Below are 26,636 nucleotides of genomic sequence, written 5' to 3'. Positions count from 1 at the left end.
GGGAAAGAAGGGAATAGGGCTTAAATACCTCCTCTGCTTAGGCTGGGCCAAAGGCCCAAGCCCTTAGATAGCTGAGGCAAAGAAAAGAGATCAGTCCCTATCACTCATGTGACCAAAATGGAGAAACAGTCTCAGGGGTCTCCACCTCCAGCCTCCTTCAGAGCAAGCCCTCCTCCCAGATCTCTCCAGGAGCTCTCCCTCCAGGACCTCTCTCCTCTCAGACTCCTTCAGAGCAAAACCTCTCAGAGCAAAACCTCCTCCCAGCAAAAACTCCTCCCCTCTATCTTTAAGGACACCATCTAAATCCCCTCCCCTCAGTTCTCACATCTACCAATCACTGTTGATGTCTCCCCTGTGCCAATGGTGGCTCTAGCTTAACCCAGGACCGCCCAGAGGTTTGTTTCCTTTGCACATGTCTGTTGAAGGTCATATTCTCAAATAATTAAATCTTGATCTTTGCTGCAGCCCTTCCTAAATCCTGTTAGACTGAGTAGGCTGGAGATTGTAAGTTCCAAGACCTGGTTCTGTCATTCCAAGTATCTCTATTGTATCAATTCTAAAATCAATCATGACTCAAAGAACTTCCTGTTCTATGCTTAAGCATAGGTCAAAGCCCTTTCCATTGTTTAGCAAAAGGTTTCTGTCCTAAAGTAGTCTTAAGTAGGGAGGAGAAGGACCCTCACATGCCAAGGGTTTTCACATTCCAATAGAGTTCTTACTATCAGTAGGAAATTTTTCAAGTATGAAATTTCCCAATGGGGAAATTTCCAACATTCATAAGTCTAAGAAATTTTAAGGTTTACACTATTGAATAACATTATTTTTCATATTCATAATGTAATAGTTAAAAATGGATTTGACAAATATAAGAATTATAAAAGATTGTTGTGGTCACCTTTTATAAAAATTAAAGTTAAACTATAAGTCAGTAGGCTGTTTAGTAGCTTTATTTACAGCAAGGTAGAGATATTAAAGTGGAAAATATAGAAATGAGGTAGAAAATATTGCCTAGCTAAAAATACCCTAAGTCCTAATCCTAGGGCCTCCAGACCACAAATGCAAATATGAATCTCACCAGTCCATGAGAGTGTCTCCACTCATGAATTCCAACAACCAAAAACCTATGCTGAAGAGGCTGAGCTGCAAAGGGAAGTCTCTCACACCAAGGAATCAAGAGTCTCACCTGAGTAAGGGTCCCTCTTCAGCCCAAGGTTCCAATGAAGGAAGCCAAAATCCAAAGAGCCAAAAGACACTGAAAACCTCTGAGAACCTTCAGTGCACATGATGCCAAGACTGCCAAGAATCCCACCAGAGCTCACATTCCTAAGGCCAAGAGTCACCAAGAATGAAAACACACCAAATCTCTCTCAGGTACCCACTTATATACAATTTTCACAGCCCATCAGGTCTCCTTGTCACATCTCAGGAATCAATCACAGACTTTCAATTTGTCTAGCATTTTTGGGGGTGTGGGAGAGAGGGGCGGTGCTTGTGGCCTTTTAGGGTGTGAACTTTGTTAGTGACTTACTAAGTATTAAGTAGGGATACTTTAAGTTCTCAATTGATTAACTTAAAATAGACAGAGGGGATAAAAATTCCCTTTCACAATAAATCATTTGTGTTATATTATTATGGTACATATTATATTATATATGATAAAAATAGTTATAATTAAAAAAGAATATGTATTAATTCAACAGGCAAAGATGGGGTTGGGAGGCATTCCAGATATGGGAAATATTCTGAGCAAAGGCAGGTAAGCCTGAAACTAATCATGTGTATAATTGAAAATCTGTTACCCGAAAAAAAAAGAACTATATTTCCCAGGAGCCCACTGACTTCCTATCCTTACATACTTCCTGTAGATAGGGGTTATTAGGCAGGGACGTGGAAGGTCCCACATCTATACTTCTGGAATCAAGCTTGGTGGTGGTAAGACCCGTGTTTGAACTGGCTGATCAGCTATGGGCACTGGGCACATGGTCTTTATTTTGTATCCTCTTTATTCCTTGATTTCTAATGATCCTTAATAAACCTCATAAAATATAATATTTTTATTATTAGAGATATAAATTTAATTTTTATAGTAGGCAACCAAAAGGGACAAGAAACTCAATTTTTTTAAGACAGCCTAGATAATTTTTTTAAGCAACATTTCTCCTGCCAAGGCTTTTTGCCTACCCCACTCACCCTCACAAACTCCAACTCTCTTTGGAGCTGCTGTGTTTTTCTTTTCATACGTTTTGCCTGGTTGCCTGCTCTCCATACTGGCCGGGCTATTTTTAGCTGGGGGACTCTTGATGAAGAAGAGATAAACTGCTTCTCTTTCCCAACTGCTTGAGTCCTTCATTCCTTCTTCCTTCTTCATTCCTCTTTCCTTGCTTCTGACTCTAGTGTTGCTGATACTGCTTCCTCTAGTCCCTGACCCCAATCACTCATCAAGCCCAGCCCCAACCTCCAGCCCCCAGAAATCCTCCTCCTGATCTCTGGCTCTGCTCCTAAATTGGCCTCCACCCTGATCCAATGCTGACCACTGTTGCTGACCCTGATGGATTGATTGCTACTGCAGGGAAGCTAGGAGTCCTTGGAGATGCTCCTTAGGGCAGATGGTAAAAAAAAAACCCAGAGTGTCTTTTTCCTTAGGCAACAATTAGCCTCCTAACTCCCTTTGGGGAAATTAGGATTTTACCTCAGGGGGGATGGGGAGAAGGAAGAGACTCTTCCAAACAGGAAGTTGATTACAAGCATGATGTATTCTATGAAAGAGCAGTGCATTGCCTATATCAAACAACATCTACCATTCATGAGTGTACTGATCCTTTTACTTATCGTACCTGAGATTCAGGGGAGTAATTCATCTCCTTGCAACTCTTTGCCATCTGGGCCTACCCAGATTGAGATTCCTAAAACCCATGTTCCCCCTAGCTATGGGAGATTCCACAGTGCTGTTTAGAAAAAGGAACTTTAAAGTGTCTGAAGGTGAAATTTTAAGTCTTTTCAGACTCCATTTTTTAAAAATGAAAGTCTCGGTATCTTATTGTATTTTGCTGATTGTTTTGTTTAAGATTTAATTTTGTTGTTTTAAATTCATATGTTAATGTATTTGATACTGTTATATTATACTGAATAATTTTAATCTACTGTGTTTTAACTATCTGTTACCTTTCCCCTATGACTACTGAACAAAATATTATAAAATATTGTAAAAGCCCATAAACAGTTTTTCCCCCATTTTTCATTTGTTAATTGTCATATAGATGATTGATGGACTCAATCTGGCTACCTTTAGATAATTTAATAAGCTAAGAAATAAATGGTAATTCTAAGGGGTCTTCAGAAATAATTTTAATTAACTAGTGGTTACTGAATGGATGATTTTTTTTATATTTATATTTTAAAGAATGCTGTATAAAAGGAGAGAAACAAAGAAATGTTCCTAACAAGGTGTTTCTATGAATAAGGAACCCAAAAAAAGAGCTCCTGAAAAAACTCTTCAGTTTAATTTACTTCCACCAGAACAATCTAGATTTCATGGTGATGGTCTAGACACAATTAAGTTTTACTTTGTTTAAAAATATATTTGCTAAGGTTGAAAGATTTGCTACGTCTGTAAAAATTGTGACAAATATCCATCAGTTCATAGTTTTTTTTTTGTCTTACAGCAACTTATATGAAATATGATAGTGGGTTTGTTTGCTATTGTAATTAACTGGACTATTGTGAATTTGGAGGACTTTGGTACTAATTTGAATGTTTATTATCTACTGTATTACTGTTTTATTCTGAAAATCATTTGTACTCACACATGGCTTACACAGTGTGTCACTGATTTTAAGCTATATATTTTTTATTTTTAAAACTTTTTTTATTATTGTTTTCCCTTGCATGTACAATAGAGTATCTGAGTTTTATTTTTTCTCTCCTTTTTGTATTTGATGCACATGTCAACAGTATTCAGATTTTTCTTTACTTTTTTTGTTTTGCAGTAATATAAGTTTTAAATACATTTGTTCCAATATTAATGCATACCCAAAAAGCTTTAGACTATAAAAACGATGCCATTGATTATTTTAAAAAAATTATGGGACTTTGCTTAATGATTATGTCTGATTCTAGGACAAGAGAATACAAAAAGAACCTATTACATAGTGCCAAAGTAGCACAAAGCTAAACTGCATAGTGTCAGTTGAGCACAAGGTCAAAGAGACCAACCAATCCTGATGGGATTGATGAAAATTTTGAGCCAAGACAAGAGTAATTGAACTTGTTTGGGGTTCTAGATTACAGCTATTTAACATATAATAAAGGCAGGCCTTCCTTGTCCCACATTCTACCAAGTGTACATTTACAAGAAATGTTCAATCCCGTTTTATTCAATCGATTGCACCCACAAGTTCATTCTGGATCTTCTTGATGCAGTGTAAGTTTCTGCAAGCATCTTTCTTTAAAGAGTTCATTCTCTGGATTCAAGGAGTTAGCAAACTTCTTTTCCTGAAATTCTTCTCAAACAAAATTTTATATCTTGGATTTTTTAATAAAAATATAATAAAATCCCCCTTGAAGAGGGTGTTTATCAACACCTGCATAAGCTCAAAGTGGTTGAATTATGGGAGTATGAGTCAGTTATCAAAAGAAAATGATAAAAAACATAAATGAAAAATAAATAAAGGAAAAATTACACTTTTGAGAGAAATAAAAAGTCAAAATCAGAATCAAAATATCAAAAACTATGTATATAAAATTTATGAATTAAAAATAATAATAGGCCCTTGTTATTAGGGTCCAATTAAAGTAATTTTTATTCCATAAGTCTGTAGGGGAAAATTGCATTAATGTTGTATTTAACCATTATAAGTCAGGACTACAGGAAGTTGCTACATCTTAAGAGATAAAAAAGGACTAGATTTTTGTGTTAAAAGTCTGATTATTTCATCATTTCTCAGGGATAGGGGAGCCAGGCTAGCAAATTGTTAGGTACTTTCATAGAAAGTATTTTTACAAGGAGTGTGGTTCAAGGAGTCCTGCATCTTAACATGTGTCAGGAGCCCCCACCTGGAGTCTTACACTAGGTTCAAGTCCTTTCATATTGGGGTAGAAGGCTAAAACTTAATATGATCACTCTCTCTAGCAAGGCTCCTTTCTCCAGGTTTTCTTCACTGCTAGTTAAGAGCAATCCAGTCATTTAGTATTGTCAGTGAAGATCAGCTAATTGGGTTGTTTGTTCCCTAAGGCAAGGGAGATTTAGAAACAGCTCCCCCAGCTGGGACCTTAGGGCCCTGTTCTAAGATTAAAACAGCTGTGTTCTTTCTTATTTAAGGAAAAAAAATAAAAAAAATTTGAACTTACCTCTACAGTTGATCAAAATAAGCTATTAAAATCTGACTTAGGGATAGTCACAGTAAAAGAAATGTTTAGGAAAGTTAAGAAGATTGAGGGTATTTTGTCAAAACCAACGTGGTCAGCCAAAATAATGCTAGATTTATATTATGGTTGGAATGGAATATTTAATTGGTCACCAGGGATTTAATTTCTAAATCCCAAAATTGAATTACTAAAGTCAAATAGAATTTATGGTAGTTTATTTTACAATAGAGGGAAGATATATTAAGGAAGAGAGAAAAGGAGAGAGAGAGAGAGAGAGAGAGAGAGAGAGAGAGAGAGAGAGAGAGAGAGAGAGAGAGAGAGAGAGAGAGAGAGAGAGAGAGAGAGAGAGAGAGAGAGAGAGAAAGTTCTGGCTTCCTCTGAACCAGTTAGAAATTCTAAGGCACCAGTCAGAGGAAAGGAGTCTTAAGTCAATGGGCCTTTCTTGGAGGTTCACACCTTCCAAGAAGGAAGTTAGCCTTTACACTCACCATGGTGACCATCTAAAAGGAAATCAGTCTGACGTCTCCTGCATGAGCTCCTCCGGGGTCCAGTTCCATAGCCAAGTGTTTTCACTCCAAGTCTGAATGTCTGTCTTCCAGTCTCACCTCAAGTGTCTGTTTTCTCTCCAGTTCCGAGTGACTGATTCTCCAGTCCAACTCCGGATGACTGCTGAATGCACCTTGTGTGTCTCTGTTTCCACTATTTAAAGACCTTTTTCTCTTGTATCACTTCCCCTAAATTTTATGTCTACCAATCACAGCAGATGCTCCTCTCCAGGACTGCCCACTCTTTCATACATGGGTCACAGACCTCCTACTCAATGTATGAAATGGGTTTTCATATCTTTTTGTGGTTAGTTCACAGATTTTTGTGGTTAGTTCATACCTTTTTGTGGTTAAAATGGGTAGATCTACTTTAAGTACTGGGTTTACATTTTCTAAAAATAGATAGGGGATTACAATTTAATCTTCACAATAAAGGAAGAGCTAGGTGCCTTCATTGTTATAATTGGGGGAGAGCCAAATCCAATCTTCACAGTAACCATGGGAATAAAGTGGAAGGGTCACTTATTAAGCACTAATGTGGAGGTAAAATCAATGAAAACTCAAATCCTCTTGATTTTGATTCCAAATCCAGATCTGAATCCACTATACCAATCTGTCTGCCCTGGGTATTATATATAGTAATAATAGCTCACATTTATATAGTTCTTATGGTTGCCTTATCATATCTGATCCATACAATGATCACTTTTGGGGTGAGTAAAAGACTATTGCTATATCCAGAAGAAAGCATACATAATTTTTAGCTTTTGCCACAGTGAGCAGAGTGATTGGTTCTTAATTCCAAAGTTGGTGATGGGGGTCTGAAATAGGGACTAGATTACTGATGTCATTGGTATAGGGAATTCCTGAGTTAAGGAATTCCTTTTAATAAATGCAAGATGGATGTAATCATCCAGATTCTACATTTATTTAGTGAACCTGCAAAGAAATGTGCCCTTGGGTGTCTAACTGGTTGAAGATGAGATGTGTTTGACTTTGACTCCCCTTTCTTCTCACTTGTGCTTTTCCATTGACCAGGGAGCAGATTTACCTGGCTCAGGTACCCACATCAACTGAGCCAAAGTATATGTGTTCAGAGTGGCATAAAGAACAGTTCATCTCAATGCCTTTATTCTTAAGGGGTCTTTACTTCTAGAGACTCAGATTCCTTTTCTCTAAGTACTAAAATTAACTGAGGGGCAAATACATATACATTGTTATTTATCTCTCATATTCTTGAATTTGTCAGAGGGCTTATTGTAAAAGAAGCCACCTTTTAGGGTGATACATGTCTATCCCTTCTTTTGAGAGCCCTACCTTCTAGTAGAAGAGATAGCAAGTACAGATGTAAGCATATATAGCATAAGTATAATAAATACAAAATAGTTAAATATAAAGTGGTTTGTGAGGGTAATCAAGGAGAAGTTTCAGGGAGAAGGTGGTGTTTAAGCTGATTTATGAAAGAAGAGAAGGATTCAGTGTGCCAGAGGTGAGGAGGGAATATATGTTAGAGCCGAGGTATAGAAATAGGAAATACAGTGTCCTGTATGAGGTACAAAGTGAAACCAATTTGGTCACATCAAAAAGTGGAAGAGAAGTGAGATAAAATGAGATTGGAAACTGTGTCTGAACAGTGCAGGAGGAGGGGATGTGAGGGTTATGAAAGCTAAATCGAAGGGTTGTGTTTTATCCTCTAGGGAATCAGGAGTCATTATAGTTCATTAAGTAGGAGATATATATAGATCTGGCCCTAAGGAAAATCTCTTTGGAATCATGTAGGGAATGGACTAGAATGGGGCAAGGCTTGAAGAGAGGAGGCCATTACAATTGTTATTCATCCTTCATTTTTGAAGAAGATCATGGATGTTGTGAGGGTGATATCTTGACATGTGCATGAGTTGGATTTAAGTGAGGCAGAATTTTGCAAAGTCATTGACCTTGTCAACTGGCTTTCTGGGGGGTCCCATGTCTGCCCCTGTCTCCAGAAATCTCACCCCGACTCATCCATTTCAGACTCAACCATAGACCTTAAAGTACTTAATGTTTAGTTTGGGACTAGTAGACCTAATCAAATGTTAAGTACCCTTTTGTCCTAGTAGTTTCTCCCATTGTATCAAAGTCCTCTCCCAGGATGTCCAGCCCTTGGCTGGACCTTTCCCTTTTGTGTCCATTGTAAAGCATCAGCCTCTCCCTGATAATCCTGTCTGGAACTTCTCATTTTCTAGTAGTCTTGGGAATGTCAATCAATCATACTTCCTTGTCCTTTAGTTCCCCAAATAGTATATAAGTTCTCCAAGTTCAATTATTCTTTGGAGTATCTTCTAGCACAATTGATTCTCCCAGAGACACTGTCCCCAGAGCCCCAGCGTTTTGACTCTGTATAGTTTTTGGTGCTTGGCTCTGTGATAGCAGCCAATTATTATGGACCTATCTCTTTCCTGATTAAAGACTTGGTTTTTCTGACTACTTTAGTAGTTCTGTGTTTTTCCAAGTTGACAACCTCACTCTCTCTTCCAGACATCTACATCCAGTGGCAGGACAAATGTCAAGACAACTGGTAATGACCCAGGATGAGGTAGATGACCTTGGTGTCTTCAAGGTCTGACCAAGCTTTAGGTACACCACAGAACCTGCTTCAGCTCCCTTCATGATCTGAAAAAACATGTTTGGAACAAATTTTTCTTTTTCTTTTTTAAATTTTCTTTACTTTTTAAATTTTAAAAATATTTCCCCATATTTACATATTTCATTTTCTTTCCCTTCCCTCTTCCTTCCCCCTTCCTGGATCCAACAAGCACTTCCACTGAGTTATACAAATGTTATCATTTATGCTTATTTCTATATTATTCATTTTTGCAATAGATCAGTCTTTTAAAACCAAACCCCCAAATCATATATCCATATAAACAAATGATAAGTTATTTGTTTTTCTTCTGTTTTTCTGCTCCCACAGTTCTTTCCCTTGATGTGGATCGCATTTTTTTCTCATAAGCCCCTTGGAGTTGTTTTGTATTAGCAAAATCCATTACATTATATTGCAAACATGTATATTGAAACACAATGTTTCACTTTCTCTGTATAATGTTCTCTTGGTTCTGCTCATTTCATTCTGCATCAATTCTTGGAGGTTCTCCCAGCTCATATAGAAAGCCTCCAGATCATTATTCCTTATAGCACAATAGTATTCCACCATCATCATATACCATGATTTGCTCATCCAATCGCTAATCAAGGGACACTCCCTCATTTTCCAATTTTTGTTTTTGCCACCACAAAGAGTGTGGCTATGAATATTTTTGCACAAATTTTTCTCATTATTATGTCTTTAGGGTACAAACCTAGTAGTGGTATTGTTGGATCAAAGGGTTTACATGGAACAGATTTTTCTTATCTACCCATCCTGCCAAGAAAAGACTTCATGTGCCATCTCAAAAATTTGAGTGAAAAGGGATAAGGGTATGAATTAAGGTGGGTGGAGAGAAGGATCTGGGTGTGAAAAATGTTGTGGTGATAGAAATGACAAATTTGGCAAGTGGCTTGATATGTAGGGTGAGTGAGAGTGAAGTATTGAAGCTAACCCCAATGTTATGAACCAGGAAGACTAAAATGATGGTGCCTTATACATAGCTTTTAACACAGTATATTTTATTTTCTTGTCCTCTGTGTAAATGTCTTACTCCCTTTCATTGATCTATAAACTTCTTAAAAGCAAACACCATGTCTGTTTAAAATTTTTTTAAATAAATAAAAAATACTTAAGACTGCTAGTTAAAAAGAAAGCCCATGTTCATGTTTATACTCACAACTTTGCCAAGTATTGGGTCTTGCAAACAGTAGAAATTCCATTAATGTTTGCTGAATTTACTTAATACAAGGGTTTGGGAATTCTAATTATATGAGTCAGAGTGCTGGCAGGCAATAGTTCAATGGAGAAGAAAGATAAGGGAAGAGGCCTGTCCTTAAGAACAAGGGGATGCTTAAGTAAAATATCTTAGCTAAAAAAAGAAAAAAAACCCCAACAAATATTTAAATTAAGAAGAAATTGTTATTCACAGTTGAAGATCTAAGATTTGTGCATGCCAGATTTGATTAGTAATGTCTCAACCCCTATCCAGGATGCATTCTTTGCTGCTCATTTATTTGCATGCCATATTCTTACCTGTGCTCCACAACACCCTTTCTCTCACTTTGGTGTCTGGGGCTTTTGATTGGTGAGGTTTCACCATGTGTAGCCTGACCTAGACTCACCACAGTGCTCTGCCCTGACCACCTCTTTGCTATGCTACCATGGGTATAATATGTCCCCTATCAACAATTTTCTCTGCGGAACATCACACCTGAATTTCTGTGTAGACTTCTGTTAAAGGGAGCAGAATCTCAGCTCCAGGGAAAGCACTGTATTCAACAAAATTTATAGCATGAAGCGTGCTTTCTCCTACCTGTTAGAAAATGCAAGGCCCACATTTTTAGGAATTGTTAATAGAATTCTCTGTGTCATTCTTAGAAAATGCAAGACTTACACTTACAAAACAGTTCACATAATTCTCTTTACCCTCTTCTGTATCTTCCTCTCCCTAAGAATGTAAATAGTCATTCAGACTTTATAATAACACCTAGTGTTTATATAGCACTTTAAGGGTTGCAGAGCACTTTGCATATGTTATACCATCCTCATAATAGTCTTGGGAGATAGATGTTATCATTTCTATTTTATAGATGAGGAAACTAAGGTAGAAGGAGGTTAAGTGCCTCGTTTGTGGAGTCATATAGCTAATAAAAGGACGAGGGAGGATTTGGTCTCAGATATTCTTCTCTTTTAGTACCCTAAAATCATTACCTTCTGTCTTAGTATAAATTTTAAGACAGAGAGGACCCAAGGGCTAGTCAATTGGAATTAAGTGACTTGCCCGGGCACACCTGGCTAGGAAGTATCTGAAGCGAGATTTGAATCCAAGTTCTTCTGACTCCAAAATTGGCACTCTATCCACTGTGATACCTAGCTGCCCCTACTTCGTGGGTCTTCTTGACTTCAATTCTAGTAATCTGGCCGTTTAGCCATCTGGCTGTCTGATTTATAATATTATGCAAGGCTACCTTCCCCCGGAGCAAAAAAAATCAAACTTATGGTTGCTTGAGGGTTGACTTTGTTCCCACTACTTATAGCCCCATCTTCCCAAAGACCTATACATTTCTCTAGACCACCCTGGCCCATCGTCCCTTAAAGGAAAAATGATTTAGAGTTTATAAAGAGTTGACTCAACTCTTTATAAAGAGTTCACAGTACAAGTGAAGAGCAAGGTTCATGTTGATTCGTCTATAGCCTTGTTGGTGAAGCTGTGGCACGTGTGCATAGTCAGCACTTAGGAAGTGGCTCATTCTCCCTCTTCCCAGCACCCAAGGACACTTTTTGCATGCCCCACCCCTCAGCCTAGCCACCCACAGTAAGCACTTTCTCTCTCAATTCTCTCTGGTAATGGTGAGGTGGGGGAGGGGGGAAGAGGGGGGCAAAAGGTGCAGCTCGCAGATAGCTTGAATTTGCTCTCTGGGCACTCAAATTGGGAAAAAATTCTTCAACCCGGGTTTATAGGAATCCTCTTTTCCTCACTGTATCTTGACTCTGGCATTGTTTTAGGAACTTATTGTGGTCAAGGAACTCCTGTGTTTGGTCCAGTAATTCCCTCTGTTAGTTCCAGGAACTCTTTCCCCTTATACCAAAACAAAGGAACTGATTTGAGGCCTTCATAATCCAGGATCCTGATATAAAAATTAACTAGAATGTGAAAAACAAATTCTCACAACAGGGGGCCCCCATCCCTATCTCCAGGACCCAAGAACACTCTCCTTTCTTTGCATTTCTCTCCAACAGCTCTTCCATGTCCTGAAGTCCTTCCCTTTTCTTGGAGGCCAATCCTAAGAGAGTTGTCCAGATATCAACTTCATCAGTAATGTAGTGTCATCTGCAGTCATAAGTGGCCTCATCAGGGTGGAAGTCACTGATATCCTCTAGAACATACTTTGTTAACTTATAAAAAGACAATAGTGTCAGACCTGGCTGACAGGGGATCCATCCTGGACTAATGAGACTGAGGGGTTGAGTAATATGACAGAGCTTCATTAGAGGAAAAGAGGGGCCAAAGGGGGATGGGAGACCGATGGAAGTGGAATGGGGAGGGGAGGAAGGGAGAGTAACAGAGGAGCCCCAAACCTGCAGATGGCTAGGGGTCTCCACCTAGGTGGAAAAGGGAAATCTTTTATAGGGTGGTGGTCTGGGATGAGGTAATCTGGATTGATCCTTTTGGTTAAAGTGGGGGTTCTTATGTGAAGCTCATTGGATGGCCTTAAGGGGATTGGGAGCCTCAGACTCTAGGGGTGGGAAGTTCTCAGGCCTGATGGTCAGTGATGCAGGAGGTCATTTGTCTGGGCCTAACAGGGATATCTTGGCATCCTACCAGGTTTTACTATTGTTGCAGTTTCTGATCCAGGCTAGGGCAGGTGCTGGGGCAAGGGGGAAGGGAGGAGGAGGGCTTTGGTCCTGGGCAGGGATTGAGGAGAGGGAGACTTTGGTTCCAGGGTCTATCAAAAAGCATAATAACATTATGACTCAAAAAAAAATTCAGAGGTCATCTAGTCTAACACTCCCATTTTAACAAAGAAGAAACTAAATTCCAGAGAACTGATGTGACTTCATCAAGATAAGTGCCAGAGATAGGATTTGAACTCAGATCTTCTCTTACAGAACCAAGAAACACTAACAATTTATCCTAGAGTGTATCCACAATGAGAACTTTTATACCTTGAATAGAGAATTTCCTACCTGGTTAATGCCTGGGTTCATCCTTTACATAAAAGTAATTATAAAAGTAGCAAAGTTGGATTGAGTGACCAACGTGAATATTGGTCTTTTACATCTAGCTTATATTACAATTCTTCATGCTTTATAGCAAAGTAGATTTTGGAGATTAAAATACTGACTCAGTTTCCAACTGACTGCTCTTTAGCCCCACTGTGTTTGTGTGTGTGTGTGTGCGCGCACGCTCGTGTGGCAAGACGATCAGAACTGCCTATGACATTCTGGTAAAAGAGAGGGCCAGTTTCTACAAGTTCACCCACGTGAAGACTCTTGGAAGAGCAGATGTAGAGTTCCTTGAGGCACAGACTCTCATAACACACTCACCTGCTTATCCAAGTGCTTCCCAAAGCAGGCTAATCTAATCCAACACAATCCAATACAATTGTACAAGTCTTTTTAAAGGATCCTTGGGTGTATGGAGTGCTCAGGGAGGGGTAGTATCTCTGGTATGGAGGGCTTGTCGTGCCCTCCTAGGGCAGTTCTCCAGCCTCTGACCCTCATCTGACACCCAGCTCTCACTTGTGGCTCCCAGTAGCTGCTAGCATGTGGCAGCGGCCACACCCCGGGCAACGGCTTTGACAGGCCGGCTAAACCTTGTGAGGGTAGCCATCGGGTCGTCGACCCCTGGTGAACCAGGGCTTTGCTCACCCAGCATGTGAAGACTGCTTTGGCTGAACAGATGGAAGAAACCAATAAGAAGGTTCAACGGCTGAGAGGGCGACGCAGCAAAGCACTGTGGAGTGCTTAGGGCATGTTGGAGCACAAAGGACAACATGGCCATCCAATGCAGCTGAGGAAGTCTCCAGCTGTAACGACTTTTCGTGCCACTGGACCCAGGCTTCCAACGCCGAGAGAGTGGGACTGTCTCTGTGCACCGACTTTTCCACTTAAATCTCCTTCACGCACAAGAAAGAGAGAGATGCAATGAGACAGACAGAAAGAGAAAGAGAGAGCCAGAAAGAGAGGAGAGACAGAGACGGATAAAGACATCTCATATATCCCCACCCTCTTCAAGCCATATGAGGGTACATCACAGATGAAAGCGCACAAAGACAATTGTCATTCTTGGTTACCGAGAGACTACTACTATACTATACTATACTCATAATTAAGGCACTGTGCTAGGCTTTCATTGTTGGGATGAAGTTACAACATGTTAATGGATTCCCTTGAAAATTTGAAGAAGGGGAAGGAACTAATAACCACAACGGTTAGGAAAATTCTCCTATTGGAGGTGGTATGTGTGCTGAACCTGGAAGGAAGCTAAAGTTCTAAAAAGCAGAAATGTGGCATCAGTGTACTGCAGAAATGGGAGGCAGTTCATATGAAGGCATGGAGGTGGAAGAGGACTAAGGAACTGCAAAGATAGCTGGTTTGACTAGGTTTGAGGGAGATTAATGGGAGAAAAGTCTCCAAAGGTAGAATGGAGCCGGATTGTGAAAGGTTTTTTGTGTCAGATCAATATACAGGAAATCCATCTTGTTATGCCCTTATGACAGAGGAAGAAAACTGGATTTTGCCACTGGTCTCTGCTAATGCTGGTGAGGTCTTGTGATCAGGAACAAGTCATCTACTTCTAGCTCTGTTCCTTTCCTTTGGACAAAGATGTTAATTAGCTGGTGATGATTAATGATTATTCTAGTGCCTGAAAAGGATATTTCAATATGAAACCTTCCATGAACACCACTATTGTTCCTAAGAACATCTGAACAGGTGAAATCCAGTTGTAGTGAATGTCAAGGACTGTCTTGAAGGGGAAAAGGAGTTATTAAAAATACAGCACATAGCCTGAGGGGTGTCTATAAGGGAAAAGAGAGCATTGTCCCCGGTTGACTCTGCTTGTCTTCCTCCATGATTACATGTACATAAGAGCTGTGTGTATGAGAGAGAGAGAGAGAGTACCAGAGACAGACACAGAGAAAAGAGACAGTTATAGAGAAGAGAGAATCGAGAGAGACAGAGATAGAAAGACTGAGACAGAGACAGACGAAGAGAAGAGAGAAAGAGAGAGATGCAAAGAGACAGACAGAAAGAGAAAGAGAGAGAGAGCCAGAAAGAGAGGAGAGACAGACGGATAAAGACATACACAGAGAGAACACAGAGAGACAGAGACAAAGGGAAAGAGAGAGAGAGAGAGAGAGAGAGAGAGAGAGAGAGAGAGAGAGAGAGAGAGAGAGAGAGAGAGAGAGAGAGAGAGAGAGAGAGAGAGAGAGAGAGAGAGAGAGAGAGAGAGTCAACTGATAATTTCCTTGCCCATTGCCTTACTTCAACTCCAGCCATCTGGTCCCTGGCAGAAGCCTTACAAAATTTGGAGCCTTGGGCAATCACCTGATTTGCTGTACCCTGGGGAAAGCTCTCTATGCCACTGATCAGAGAATGAGACATTTGTGACTGACAGCCATCAGCTGTTAATTGGTTAGCTGTGGGTAATAGAGTTGGGTGGGGGTGGGGGGTAGATAGCTTACTCAAAATCCCTTTGTCTAAAGGTTTTAAATAGTCAAGGTCATCACCCTTCAGACTTTGTCCTTGCCCTTCTGGACAGGATGCAGGGCAAGCTGGTGAGAATGACTGGTGTTTAGTTTAACCCTAGGAGTTGCTGCATTAAGCTCATGGTCTAATGAGCAGATTTAAAAGGCCCCAGGTTTGTAGTAATTCTGGACTTGAAAGTATAATTATGAAACCTATGAATCACTTGTGATGATGGCCCCAAGTGAAGAGAGCAAAAGCTCTTTAATGGTGGGCTGGGGTTTGGGATTCCAGCCCTGAAACAGGAAAGCTCACACTTGCATTTGTGACACTCAGGACCCTTTAACCCTTTCATGCTGCTAATTGTGATCAGTTTTAGCCAATGCTGCTAAAGGAATACAAGGAAACACAGAGGACAGGGTCAAGCGTAGGTATTTATGACAAATACCATTAGGTCAGCCAGGTGCAGTTTTAATAGAATAAAAAGGCGCATTGATCTGAAGTAAAGCAGGGGAAGGGGATGAGGGTCTCTGGTTCCTAGCATCTGTTTCTTTTTGCCCTTGGTGCTCCAACCACCTGAACACGTGCAATTAAGAAAAAGGCAGTCTTATACCTTGCTCTATAGCATTTGCCTCTGGTATCTCTCTTGGAGGCTTATGTTTGAAGAAAGGAATTGTAGATATCATGTTGCCTCATGTGCTGGGAGAAGCATGAGGCCCCTCACTTCCCTATGTCTTCTCTTTTCCCTTTAAAGAGACCCTTTAAGCTCCCACTGCAGGGAGGAATCCCCTTCTCCAATGCTGGTCTCATGTTAGTATCCTCTTTTTCTAAGCTGGGAAGAAACAATTTCCAGGGTCTTTAGCCACTTTGGCCTACTCAGACCAAGTCTTACCAATAGGACTATTACATTCAAAAAATACAGCAGTTAAAGTGTGAATCTTGATATTTCTCAGACTCATGAATGTTAAAAAATTCCCTGTTGGGGAATTTTTCGCATCCACTCTTTTAAATGCTACAAAAGTTTTAAAACACAAAAGGATGACCAAGCTGGGGCAGCTTGGAAACTGGAATGTGTCTCTAAATCAAACGTATCTGGCTTATTTAGATTCTGAGGATTCTGGCTTGAGCAAGCTCTCCTATTGATAATCCTTATGCTTATTACCTAGGTAGTCTGGGAGAAGTAATTTTACCTCCCTAGGTCTTAGTTTCTTCACATGTAAAATGAGGGGGTGGAACTAGATGGCTTTGGAGATCCCTTCCAGTTTTAGATATAAATGAAGGATAGGAGGGAGTGGGCCTTAAAACATCCCTAAAGGCTCATCATCTCCACTTTCATAACCTAAAAACTGGTCCACAGAAGCAAGACAGGACAAGAGAGGAATTAGAATCAGCAGTTCACAGCTGAGAAACTTGAGGAAGGCTTGCCTTGGCTCCTTTCCCAAAGGGAAGGTCCACATTACCATTCCACTGCATAGGTCCTAATGGCAGCACTTTTTTCCTGGTAGTTTACATTCTTTTTTCAGCCTGATGGCTGAGCTAGAAAACTGGTAGTCTTTGGCCTGGGCAGTTGCAACATTTTGAAAATCCTCTCTCATTTCACCAGTGGGATTTCCTTATTTCTTTCCCTTTCTATCCAAGAAGCTTCTGTTTAAATTTGGGGGTGACCTAAATAAAAGTGGCATATGATATAGTAGAAAGAGCCCTCTAACACTAGAAGTCAGGGGTCTTGTCTTCAAATCCTGGCCTCATTACTAGCCAGTGGGATGGATTGTGGACATGTCACTTTACTGGAACATCTCTTTCTTGATTCCTTTAATCCGACTTATAGGACCGATGTGAGGATGCTATGAAGAGCACAAAAGGATAGGCTAACAAATACAGACTAAGTTACAAGTAGAGGGAGTGATTGTTGCAAATGTGCTTAAATAGTAGCAGGCCACATTTCCATAGAGAAATATATCTAGAGCACTCAGAAGTTATGACATGCCCAGGGGTGTGTTGGTAAATGTTAAATAACCAGTTCTCTGACACATTTTTAAGTTTAATCTGCATTATTAATATTTTCTCCAACACTTTAAGGCTAGACAATCAACAAGATAATAAATCAAGCACTGATTTGTAGTGTTTGCCTATTTTCCAAGGTGGAAATAGTCTTACTGGAAATTTAACAATTGGACTATTGAGAGACAGAACTAGTTGGAAATAGCACTCACCTGCTAGGGTTCTCCAGTTAGTATGTGTCAGATGCAAGAAATGAACCTAAATCTTCCTGATGCCCCCTGCCCTCAAAGATGCCTCTCTAAGACTATAATTTGCAGAGAGAATACTGATCTTCATTGGCAGAAGAAATTACCTGGTGCTTCTTAAACTCATGAAATTAGAAATTTAGTCTGGAAAAAGGGTCTTTTTTCCTATACTGTTTTATAATTCAAAAGTTCTTTTTCTCTTTTTTTAACCATTGCCTTCTGTATAAAGAATCAATACTGTTTATTGCTTCCAAAGCAGAAGAGTTGTAAGGGCATTGCAATAAGGATTAAGTGACTTGTCCAGGGTCACAGAGCTAGGAAGTACCTGAGGTCAAATTTGAATCCAGGATTCCTTGTCTCTAGGCCTGATTTGCAATCCACTGAGCTACCTAGTTGCTCCCTATTTTCATCTATTGATAATAATTTAAAAAAGAAAATGCTTAATTTCTATAGTACTTTAAGGGTTACAAAATATTTTTCCTCCTAAAGCTTCATTTTGATTCTCTCAACAGCCCCATGAAGTAGCAACTAATGCAAGTTTTATTATCAGTTTTTTACAGAAAAGAAACCTAAGTCACAGAGAGATAAAGTATCTCATTTAAGGTGACATAGCCAACAAATAGCAGAGCTGAAACTCAAATCCATGTCCTTTAACTCAAAGTCAGAAGAAGCTCTTTCTACTACACCTCATTTCTACTACTTAAATTACTGTGAAAAGATTGTAGAAACATAGAGATGGAAAGTTCATCAATCTACAATTTTGTGATATGGTCTAGGGACTACTGGAAGTTGGTGAGGGAGATGAATGTCATACTTCAGATAGTTTTTAGGGTTGATATGTACTTTAGGAAAGTCTAATACACTAAAATTTTCTGGTGTGAATTAATAATTTACTAAAGATGCCTTTATATTCCACCGAAGCTATGATTACGTTGATGTATTTTTCCATTGAGCAATACAAATAGCAACCCATCTTTGTCTTTTCATTCTGTGTTACACAGCCCATGTTTCCCCCAAAATCTTCCAAAGAGGACCTATAGAATGTGTGGGAATCTTTCCTCTGGTTCTTTCAATAAATTGTGAATCTCCTTACACTTACATCCTTTTAAGTCATATGTAATTCTGAAGATGCCTTCAACATCACTTGTTAAGAGTAAGTCATCATTAGAAATACATTTCAGCTAAGTCTCATTTACCATACAACTTTTCATTGCCCTTTGAGTCACCTTCAGTTATGCTTTTACTGAGACCATGTTGTTTTGTGATTCATGGCCACAGGGCAGCGGCCAGGGGAATACTGGTTAGAAAAGATTTGGGAGAGGGTGTCCAGAATCTTGGGAAATAAGGAACAAATTCTTAACCATGTTCCAGTCTATTCTCTTTCAGGTACCACCTAGCTTATTTTCAATCTGAAAAGCTTGTCCAAGATGAAGTTATTTAATTGGTTGACCATTTATTGTGATCTGTATCCTCCACTTCGATCGACCTGAATGAATTGCTAGGCTTATTTTGATTTAATTGACTTATTTGCTGGCTGATTCAGTTTGGAGAATCTTACTACGAATATTTTATAACAGTTAAATCTCTTTGAGAAATTACAATAATCAACCAGATTGTGTCTACTATAATGACCAACATAATTAAGTTCAGAAAATATCATCGCCAGAAGTTTGACCATCAGATAATTAATTCTTTGGTCATGGTAACCTGTGAAAGAGACAAAATAATAGCTAACATTTATGTAGTACTCATTATATGCCAGACACTGTGTTGAGTTCTTTACAATTACTACTTATTTGATTTTCACAACAACCCTAACAGGTAGATGCCATTATTATCTCCATCTCATAGAAAAGGAAACAGGCAAATGAAGGGTAAGTGATTTGCCAATGGAAAGCCTATTTTTATAGGTATAATAAGTATCTGAGCCTGGATTTGAACTCAGGCCTTCTTATCTTGAGGCATGGTATTCTATTTTGTATGCCATCCAGCTATCCCTAGATAAACATACCAAATATCCTTCACTTCCCTCTTCTCCTTTCCCCTCTCCTCTTCTTCCATAGACAGTGGCATCTTATTGGTAAAGGCATCAGATTTTGGAATATCCACAAACATTAATTTAACTGTCTGTACTCTTCATGTGAGATCTTTTCCCAATCAAATCTGATGCACTATTGGAGGAAACAAACCATATCCATATTGACATTTCTCATTGTAAATGCAATGAGAAGTCACCAAGAAATAGAAATTAAATGCCAAAGTAGTTCACAGATTTTCCCAGGAGACATGAATAAAGAGGTTAGTAAAGTTAGTTTCTTTGTTCATTGAAAAACAACAACAACCTCAATAATAATTTCATGGAATACTTAGTCATCTTTCTTTGTATTACATATGATGAGTACAAACATTACTGTGAGGATAATTGCAGTATATATGTTGATATCTGTTGTTGAGTATGAAGTAGAGAAAGTCTATAAAGAACTAAGATCCTCTAAACTCATGACTCAGTGACTTCAATGGGAATGCCATGTTTCATTTCTGAATCTATCACATATGTGCAGTCAGCCTGATGAGTTGGGGTAAAAGTGAAAAACCAATAGAAACTAGGACTTACAGAATCATAGAACTTTAGAGTTGAAGAGGAACTCAGGAGTCCTCTGGTTCAACCTATTACTGAACAAGAATTCCTATAGTGGCACTCCCAACAAGTGGTTGTCTAGTCTTTGATTTGAGACCAACACATTACACTGTTGGTAATGCTAATTGTTAGAAAGTTAAGGTGGATAAAGATAAGAAGAAACAATATACAATTTCAATAGCTATAGGAGACCCATCTATACAAGTTGTTGACTCTGATGAGTGGGAAATTGATCAAATTAAAGTGATCTGTATTTACAATACTTAATAATTTAAAATGATATCATCACTTTATTGATGTCTCATAATCAGAAGCAGAGTCATTTTCTCTATTGATTCTGGAAATTTTTGCAAGATATAATGGGAAAAAGAGCAAGGGAATAACTATTCATCATAGTAACTCATTCAAAGATGTTTGAAAACTTTTGGCCCATCTTCTGGACTTTTGGCCAAACAAGTAATAACAACAAATGGACCTGAATATATTGATTAGCTATAGTTCCAGCTAAGGCCATTGGTATGATGCCTAAAAGCATAGTTCAATTTTGCACACATACAGTCTATGTTGTTGCCACAAGCTTTAAGCCCTAAGTGACTTGTTACATTCTAAAGGATGTAGCTTGATACAAGGTGAACCAGACGAGAATGATGATAACATGGAAGGTTGCTGGATACACTATAAAATGATTTATAGGTACACGGCATGATACACGAACAGAAGGGAGTATGAGAGAGAGCAGAGGAGAGAAGAACATAGGAGAGGAGGCCAGAGTAGAGGAGGTAGAGAAGAGGTGAGCAAAACTGAATAGAGAAGACAAGAAAGAACCTGATTCAGTATATAAAGAGCCAATCTCAGAATCAGAATGAAGTGGGTTCAATTACTGCTTTTGTCATATACTGGCTTTGTTACCCTAGGCAAGTCAGTAACTTCTCAGAGTCTCAGGCAGCTCTCTAAGATTATAAATTGTAGACGTGTTTTAAATTTGCATTGGTAAGGAGAATTAGAAGGGAATAAGGTATAATTCCCTAAAAGTTTTCTAGCCTGCTCTCTTCTAGGTACTAGTCAAACTTTTGTCAATTTGAAGTGCTTATCCAGGATGAGCTAATTCAATAGGTTGTACATTGTGATCTGAATTCTTCATCCACTTGGGTTTTCCTGAATGAATTGCTAGACCGCTTTCATTTCCATTGACATGGATTTCATTGTAGAAGCATGATAGTGTTCCAGAACTCAGTGTAATCAGTAGCATGTCATCCATGACCAGTACTAAGTGGAAGGGAATCATCAATAAAATCATAGGTTTGGATTAGGTAAATAGACAGATCGATCAATAGAAAGACAGATGGGAGATGGACAGACAGACATATAGATAGATGGATGAATGGATGGATAGATAGATAGATAGATAGTGGATAGAAAATATAGTGGCTGTACTTTTCTCAAAAGGTGGCCCATTTTATCAATCAGCATGGTATAATGTTAAAAGATCTGGATTTAGAATCAAAGAACCTGGGTTAAGATGACAACTGCCATTTACTATTCTTTTGAGCACAGGGAAGTTGCTTACCCTCTCTAAATTCTTTTAACCTCACTAGTTCCTAATTTTATAAAATAAAGGAATTTAATTAGATGACCTCTAGATTCCACAAAGCTCTAAAATTCTATGATTTAATGACATTTAATGGCCTAGGGCAGTGATGGTGAACCTATGGCATGGGTGCCAAAGATGACACGTAGAGAGCTCTCTATGGGCCCTCACCCCCCACTCAACCTCCCACAATCCATAACTAGAAAGGCAGAGGGACTTGGGCAGAGTTGCTCCCCACTCCCTCTCCACCATGCCTGTTGACATTTTTTCACATCATCTGCCCCTATGCCCAGCAGCCCAATGGGGGTGCTTTCTCCCCTATGTGGGGGAAGGGGGAGGGGCACAGCACTCAGTCTCGGGAGTGGGGTGGGGGTGGGGCCTGGCACTCCATCTCTGAAAGGTTCAACATCACTGGCCTTGGGCTAGGCTTTTGCCCACAGATCTTCTGTTTACAAAATATTTCAACTTTCTTCAGAATTTAGGAAGAAAAAATAAAAGGATTGTCAGTGTCACTTTTAATGCATAACTTTAGAAAGGGAAATAGAACAGGTAAGAATTAAAGCAAAAATGAAACTTTGGGAAAAAGAAAAATTAAAATACATAATAAACATCTTAATTTAACTTTTAATGGGACCACTCATGCCTCCAAAGAAGGTGACACCTGTTTTGAAGGAGCAGTCTTCATTTCTACAGAATAAAACAGCAGGGCCCTTCCCTGGTTTTCTTTAAGCTACTCCCCTTGTTCTAAGTATAACACTTTTTTGCAGCTTAAACCTTTAATTAACCAGAGATGCCATCAAGAAAAGTTTGCCAAGGAGGAGGATGCCTGGTTTAATTAAAAAGATCTTTAATAGTTATTACAGAAATCAATTTGGAATTCAAGCCTGAAAGCAATGAAGAGGGGGAAAAATCACCCATAGGAACTTTTCCATTTCCCTGGGTAATGATTTTAGCCCTATTAGCCCCTGGGCTTTAAAAGACCTTATGAGGTTGTGTGGAGAATGGTAACTGAGGGCTGTCACTCATCACTTCTGAATCTTAATCTCACACCAGGCTCTGCAGGTCTTGCCTATAAAACGAGCAGGCTAAACCTCCTGGAATAGAGTTATACTGACATTAGAAAGAAATAGGAAACCTTTATAAATTGAAAGTCTCCCAACTCATAAGTATAAGCTATTTTTTTCAAAGAGATGCATTATTTCTCCTTAGGGATTTGTGCTTGGACTGTTCATCAGGCTTCTTCCCATTACTGTTAAAAACCACCCTCTTCAGAACAGGCCAGAGAATAGGATTTGGCTCTTACGAGCACAAGAGGAATGCTTCTTTTCCTTGTCTTCAGAAAAGGGTGACACAAAAGGAAAGATGGTTGGAGATGAACAAAATAAATGTCTGAGAGTGAAAAGAAAAACCTTCAAGGGAAAAGGATTTTGGATATAAAAATAAAATAACTTCTGCCTAAGAGGAATAGCATTTACATTACCCAGTGATTCAGCCCAGTCCAATTCAAATGCTACAAATACTTTTCCTATAATCTATTTAATTAATATTTGTCCAGCACTTTGGAAAAGAAAAGAAAAAAATGAGATAGGTAAAAGGTTGGTGACCAGACTGACTTTCCCTTTGTAATCTGACTATTTCACATGTATCTTATTTGTGCATCATAATCATGTTAAGAGATGTATTGTATCCTAATTAATAGGAAGAAAGACCTGACTTCAAATCCTGTATCTCTCATATACAATAAGCATGGTCCAGGGTAAGTGACTTAATTTCCCTGCTCTCTGCAAACCTTCTAAGACTCCAAATTAGAGATGAACTGCTCATCAGTATTGGGTGGAGATAGTTTCCATCCAAAGATTTCTTAATGCCAATGAAATCATAGGCCTGGACCTTCTCCTACTTCCAAAATTATTCTTCTCAAGAAAAGTAGGAGAAAGAAAGAAAACAAGCATTGATTAGGCACCTAGTGTCTTCTAGGCTCAAACACTTAGAGCTAGAAAGGACCTCAGAGACCATCTAGTCAGTCTTCCTCAATTTTCAGATGAGAAAGCTATGCTAAAGAGAAAGTAAATGAAGGTAAATGTACCTAAGGACACATAGGGAAATAAAGTTCAAAGGCAAGATCTGAACACAGGTTCTATAATTACAGAATAAGTATTTTTCCATTATATCATGCTTGGTGGTTAGACTATATAATCTAGCTATCTTTGTAAACCTGACTTTGGAAATTGCCCCTTCCCAGCTCATCTAGGATAAGAAATGAGACTTTGCAAGTAGAAAATATTCTGTTGACTCTGAAAATATGGCCAGGGTTACATGTAGGTGAGGAAATTTTAATGTTATTTATTAAAATGCCTTAATATTCCTTCCCCCTTTTAAAATATCTTTAAAAAGGATACAGTAGGAAGACTGGGATAAATCTGAATTTGACACACTATATAATAAGTAGGGTATATGGGATGTTCAGGGAGTACTAGTACCTCTGATGTGAGGGCTTGCTGAGCCCTTTTCAGGGCTGCTCATCCATCTTTGATGTCTACCTTTCCCTCAACCCTCACTTGTGGCTCCAAGAAGCTGTAGCATGCACAGCAGCCCTGCTGGAAAAAAGCAAACCCACCATGGCAGATGGGCTAAACCAGGCTAAAGGTTACTGACAGGCTCAGATCCCTCAGCAAATTGGGCACATGAAGGCTTCCCCTGGTGAGATAGGGGAATGAGAACAATTTGAGCCCAGGTCCTTTCATTCCGGAGGACCATTCTTTCCACTTTGTCTCCAGGTGCTATGTTAATGTATTATTTAAAACTTTGAGATTGGGTCAGAGTAGGTTACTTATGATGGCTGTCCTGAATCTCTTCTGTTGGAACCACCAAAGAATAAAGAAATGAAGCTTTTGAGTCCACTGCTATCCCTTTGACTTCAAGAAAATCCTTCCTGCGGATGGCCTGTTGGGGCTTGTTTCATCTCGCCTTTACTCTGTAAATCTGTGCTGCCATAAACAGTAGCTTCTTCTTTAAGTCAAAAATGATAGTGGGAGGGGTGTGGGGTGGGCTATGTACAGTAGGAGGGGGAAGGAGTGTTAACTTTTTATGCCATAGTTAATGGAATTTCATTCTGTTGGCACAAAAGATACCTCTCGTTTGTGGCAGACCCAATAAGTGAATAAGTGCAGATGGAAGGATATATCATACCTCCCCCCCACACACACACACACACATAGACACATAATCAGAGACAGGCACACACAGGCTGCCTGAAGTCATGCAGTGGTCAAAGAAAAGAAGAACACAAGAGAAACCTGATTAGGAAGGAATAAAAGCTAAAAACCATGCAGGAAACTGGAAATGAGCATGAGTAACAAGGGAACAACTCAAAGGAAATTTTTAAAAAGCGTGGTGTCGAAAATCCACCATCTGACATATGTATCGGACTTCCCAGCTTTCTGACAGCCTCAGCACACATTCACTCCATATGTTGCTTTACACAGCTTTCACTGGCTTTAATGGGTCCAATTCTATAGTTTTATACTAACATGAATGAGTCACATCTGCTCCAATACCCAATGTGCTCCTTAATGTCTTAGGCTGCAAGGAGAGAGCAGCTCACTCGGAGCTTGCCAACTGGAGGCTTGGAAAGTTATAAGGTAGGGAAAGGGTCATGACACTGATTCTAGCAATAGATGTGATGGGAGGATACACCAGGAGGGTCCTTCCACAGTCACCTATTCTCTTTAGCCTCCATCTGATGTTAATCACACCCTAAAAGCTGCTCTACTCCACACTAGCTATTGTTTTTGTTTGTCCTTTTCTGAGAGGACCAATGACATTGTGGGATGATGACTTGGTATGAATTGGATTTAAGTGCATTGGAGTTGCACAAAGTCATTAGCTAGCTGAGATTAAAGGAAAATAATTTGGTAGAGATCACCCTACACACTTTACAACCCATCAAGAATTGGCTGGGATCTGGACTGCTGAAGGTCCTGACCATTTCACCAAGACTTTCAAGCTGAGCTCTAAGAGGAATCTGGTGGGGATGGGGTGCCAACTAAGCTGTCCACCAACCTGGCTTGAGATTTTAAAGCCTTTTTCCTCCTCCATCCTCTGTTTCCTATCATCCTATTTTCCTTCTATTGTAAGATCATAAGCTCTTGATCTAGAGATGGGAAGAATCTTAGAGGTCATTTACCTCCTAATTTTATAGATGAGAAAATGGAAGTCTGGGAAATCTTGCCCAAGTGCATACAGGTAATTATCAAAAGCACAAACCTTTGATCCTAGGTACTCTGAGAGATATCATATTACACTGCAAACACCAATCAATTTGGGTATTACAGGATCTGGGTTAAAAAATCCACCACTGTCAGTTACTACCTAAATGACCCTGGTTGGATCCTTTCCCTTCACTTGGTTTCAGTTTCCTCATCTGTAACATGAAGGGGTTGGGAAAGAAGGGTTCTTAAATCTCTTTCAGATCTAAATTCATGGTCCTTTGACCCCAAAGCCAGGATTGCTTTCACAACACCAGATCCTGCAAGATTGCTAAAAATCCACTTAGCCAGATCAGGTGATTATATAGGAATATAACTACATTCCTTTGTGAATTTCAGTTGGCTAAAGGAATCTTCTCTACTTTGGTTAAGGACGAAGTGAACCAAACCAGGGATCAGGCCCCCAGGCTGGAGCCCTTGCTCCCTCTCCCCTCAGTTTGTCTGCATTCTCTGTCCTGATCTGGCCCCCCTGGTGGTTCGCTTCCCCCAGCTGTCAACCAGCCAGGATAACACATCCCAACCACCTCAGTATGCAGTCTTGTGAGTTGTACCATCTAAAAAAGCTTGTTGATAGTGTTGTATAACTGTCTGCCATCTGTTACAAAGGAGCCTCATCATAAAACATTGTGCAGCTGACTGTATAACACTGCCACTCTGCAGCTCTAGGGGTT

The 26,636-nt window shown here is 39.4% G+C and overlaps 1 protein-coding gene across 1 annotated transcript in view; it reads left to right on the top strand.

The window, feature by feature from the left end:
• The window catches only part of CAPN14 (calpain 14), a 122,153-nt gene extending 97,802 nt beyond the window's left edge, over positions 1-24,351 (top strand). The window contains exon 21 of the mRNA XM_056817402.1: positions 24,211-24,351. Within this exon, the coding sequence (XP_056673380.1) occupies positions 24,211-24,351 (141 nt within the window). The remainder of the gene's footprint in view (positions 1-24,210) is intronic.
• Positions 24,352-26,636: the final 2,285 nt, after the last annotated feature.

Source organism: Monodelphis domestica, chromosome 1, assembly GCF_027887165.1.
Source record: "Monodelphis domestica isolate mMonDom1 chromosome 1, mMonDom1.pri, whole genome shotgun sequence".
NCBI lineage: Eukaryota > Metazoa > Chordata > Mammalia > Didelphimorphia > Didelphidae > Monodelphis > Monodelphis domestica.
This window is presented reverse-complemented; position numbering and strand designations above follow the sequence as displayed.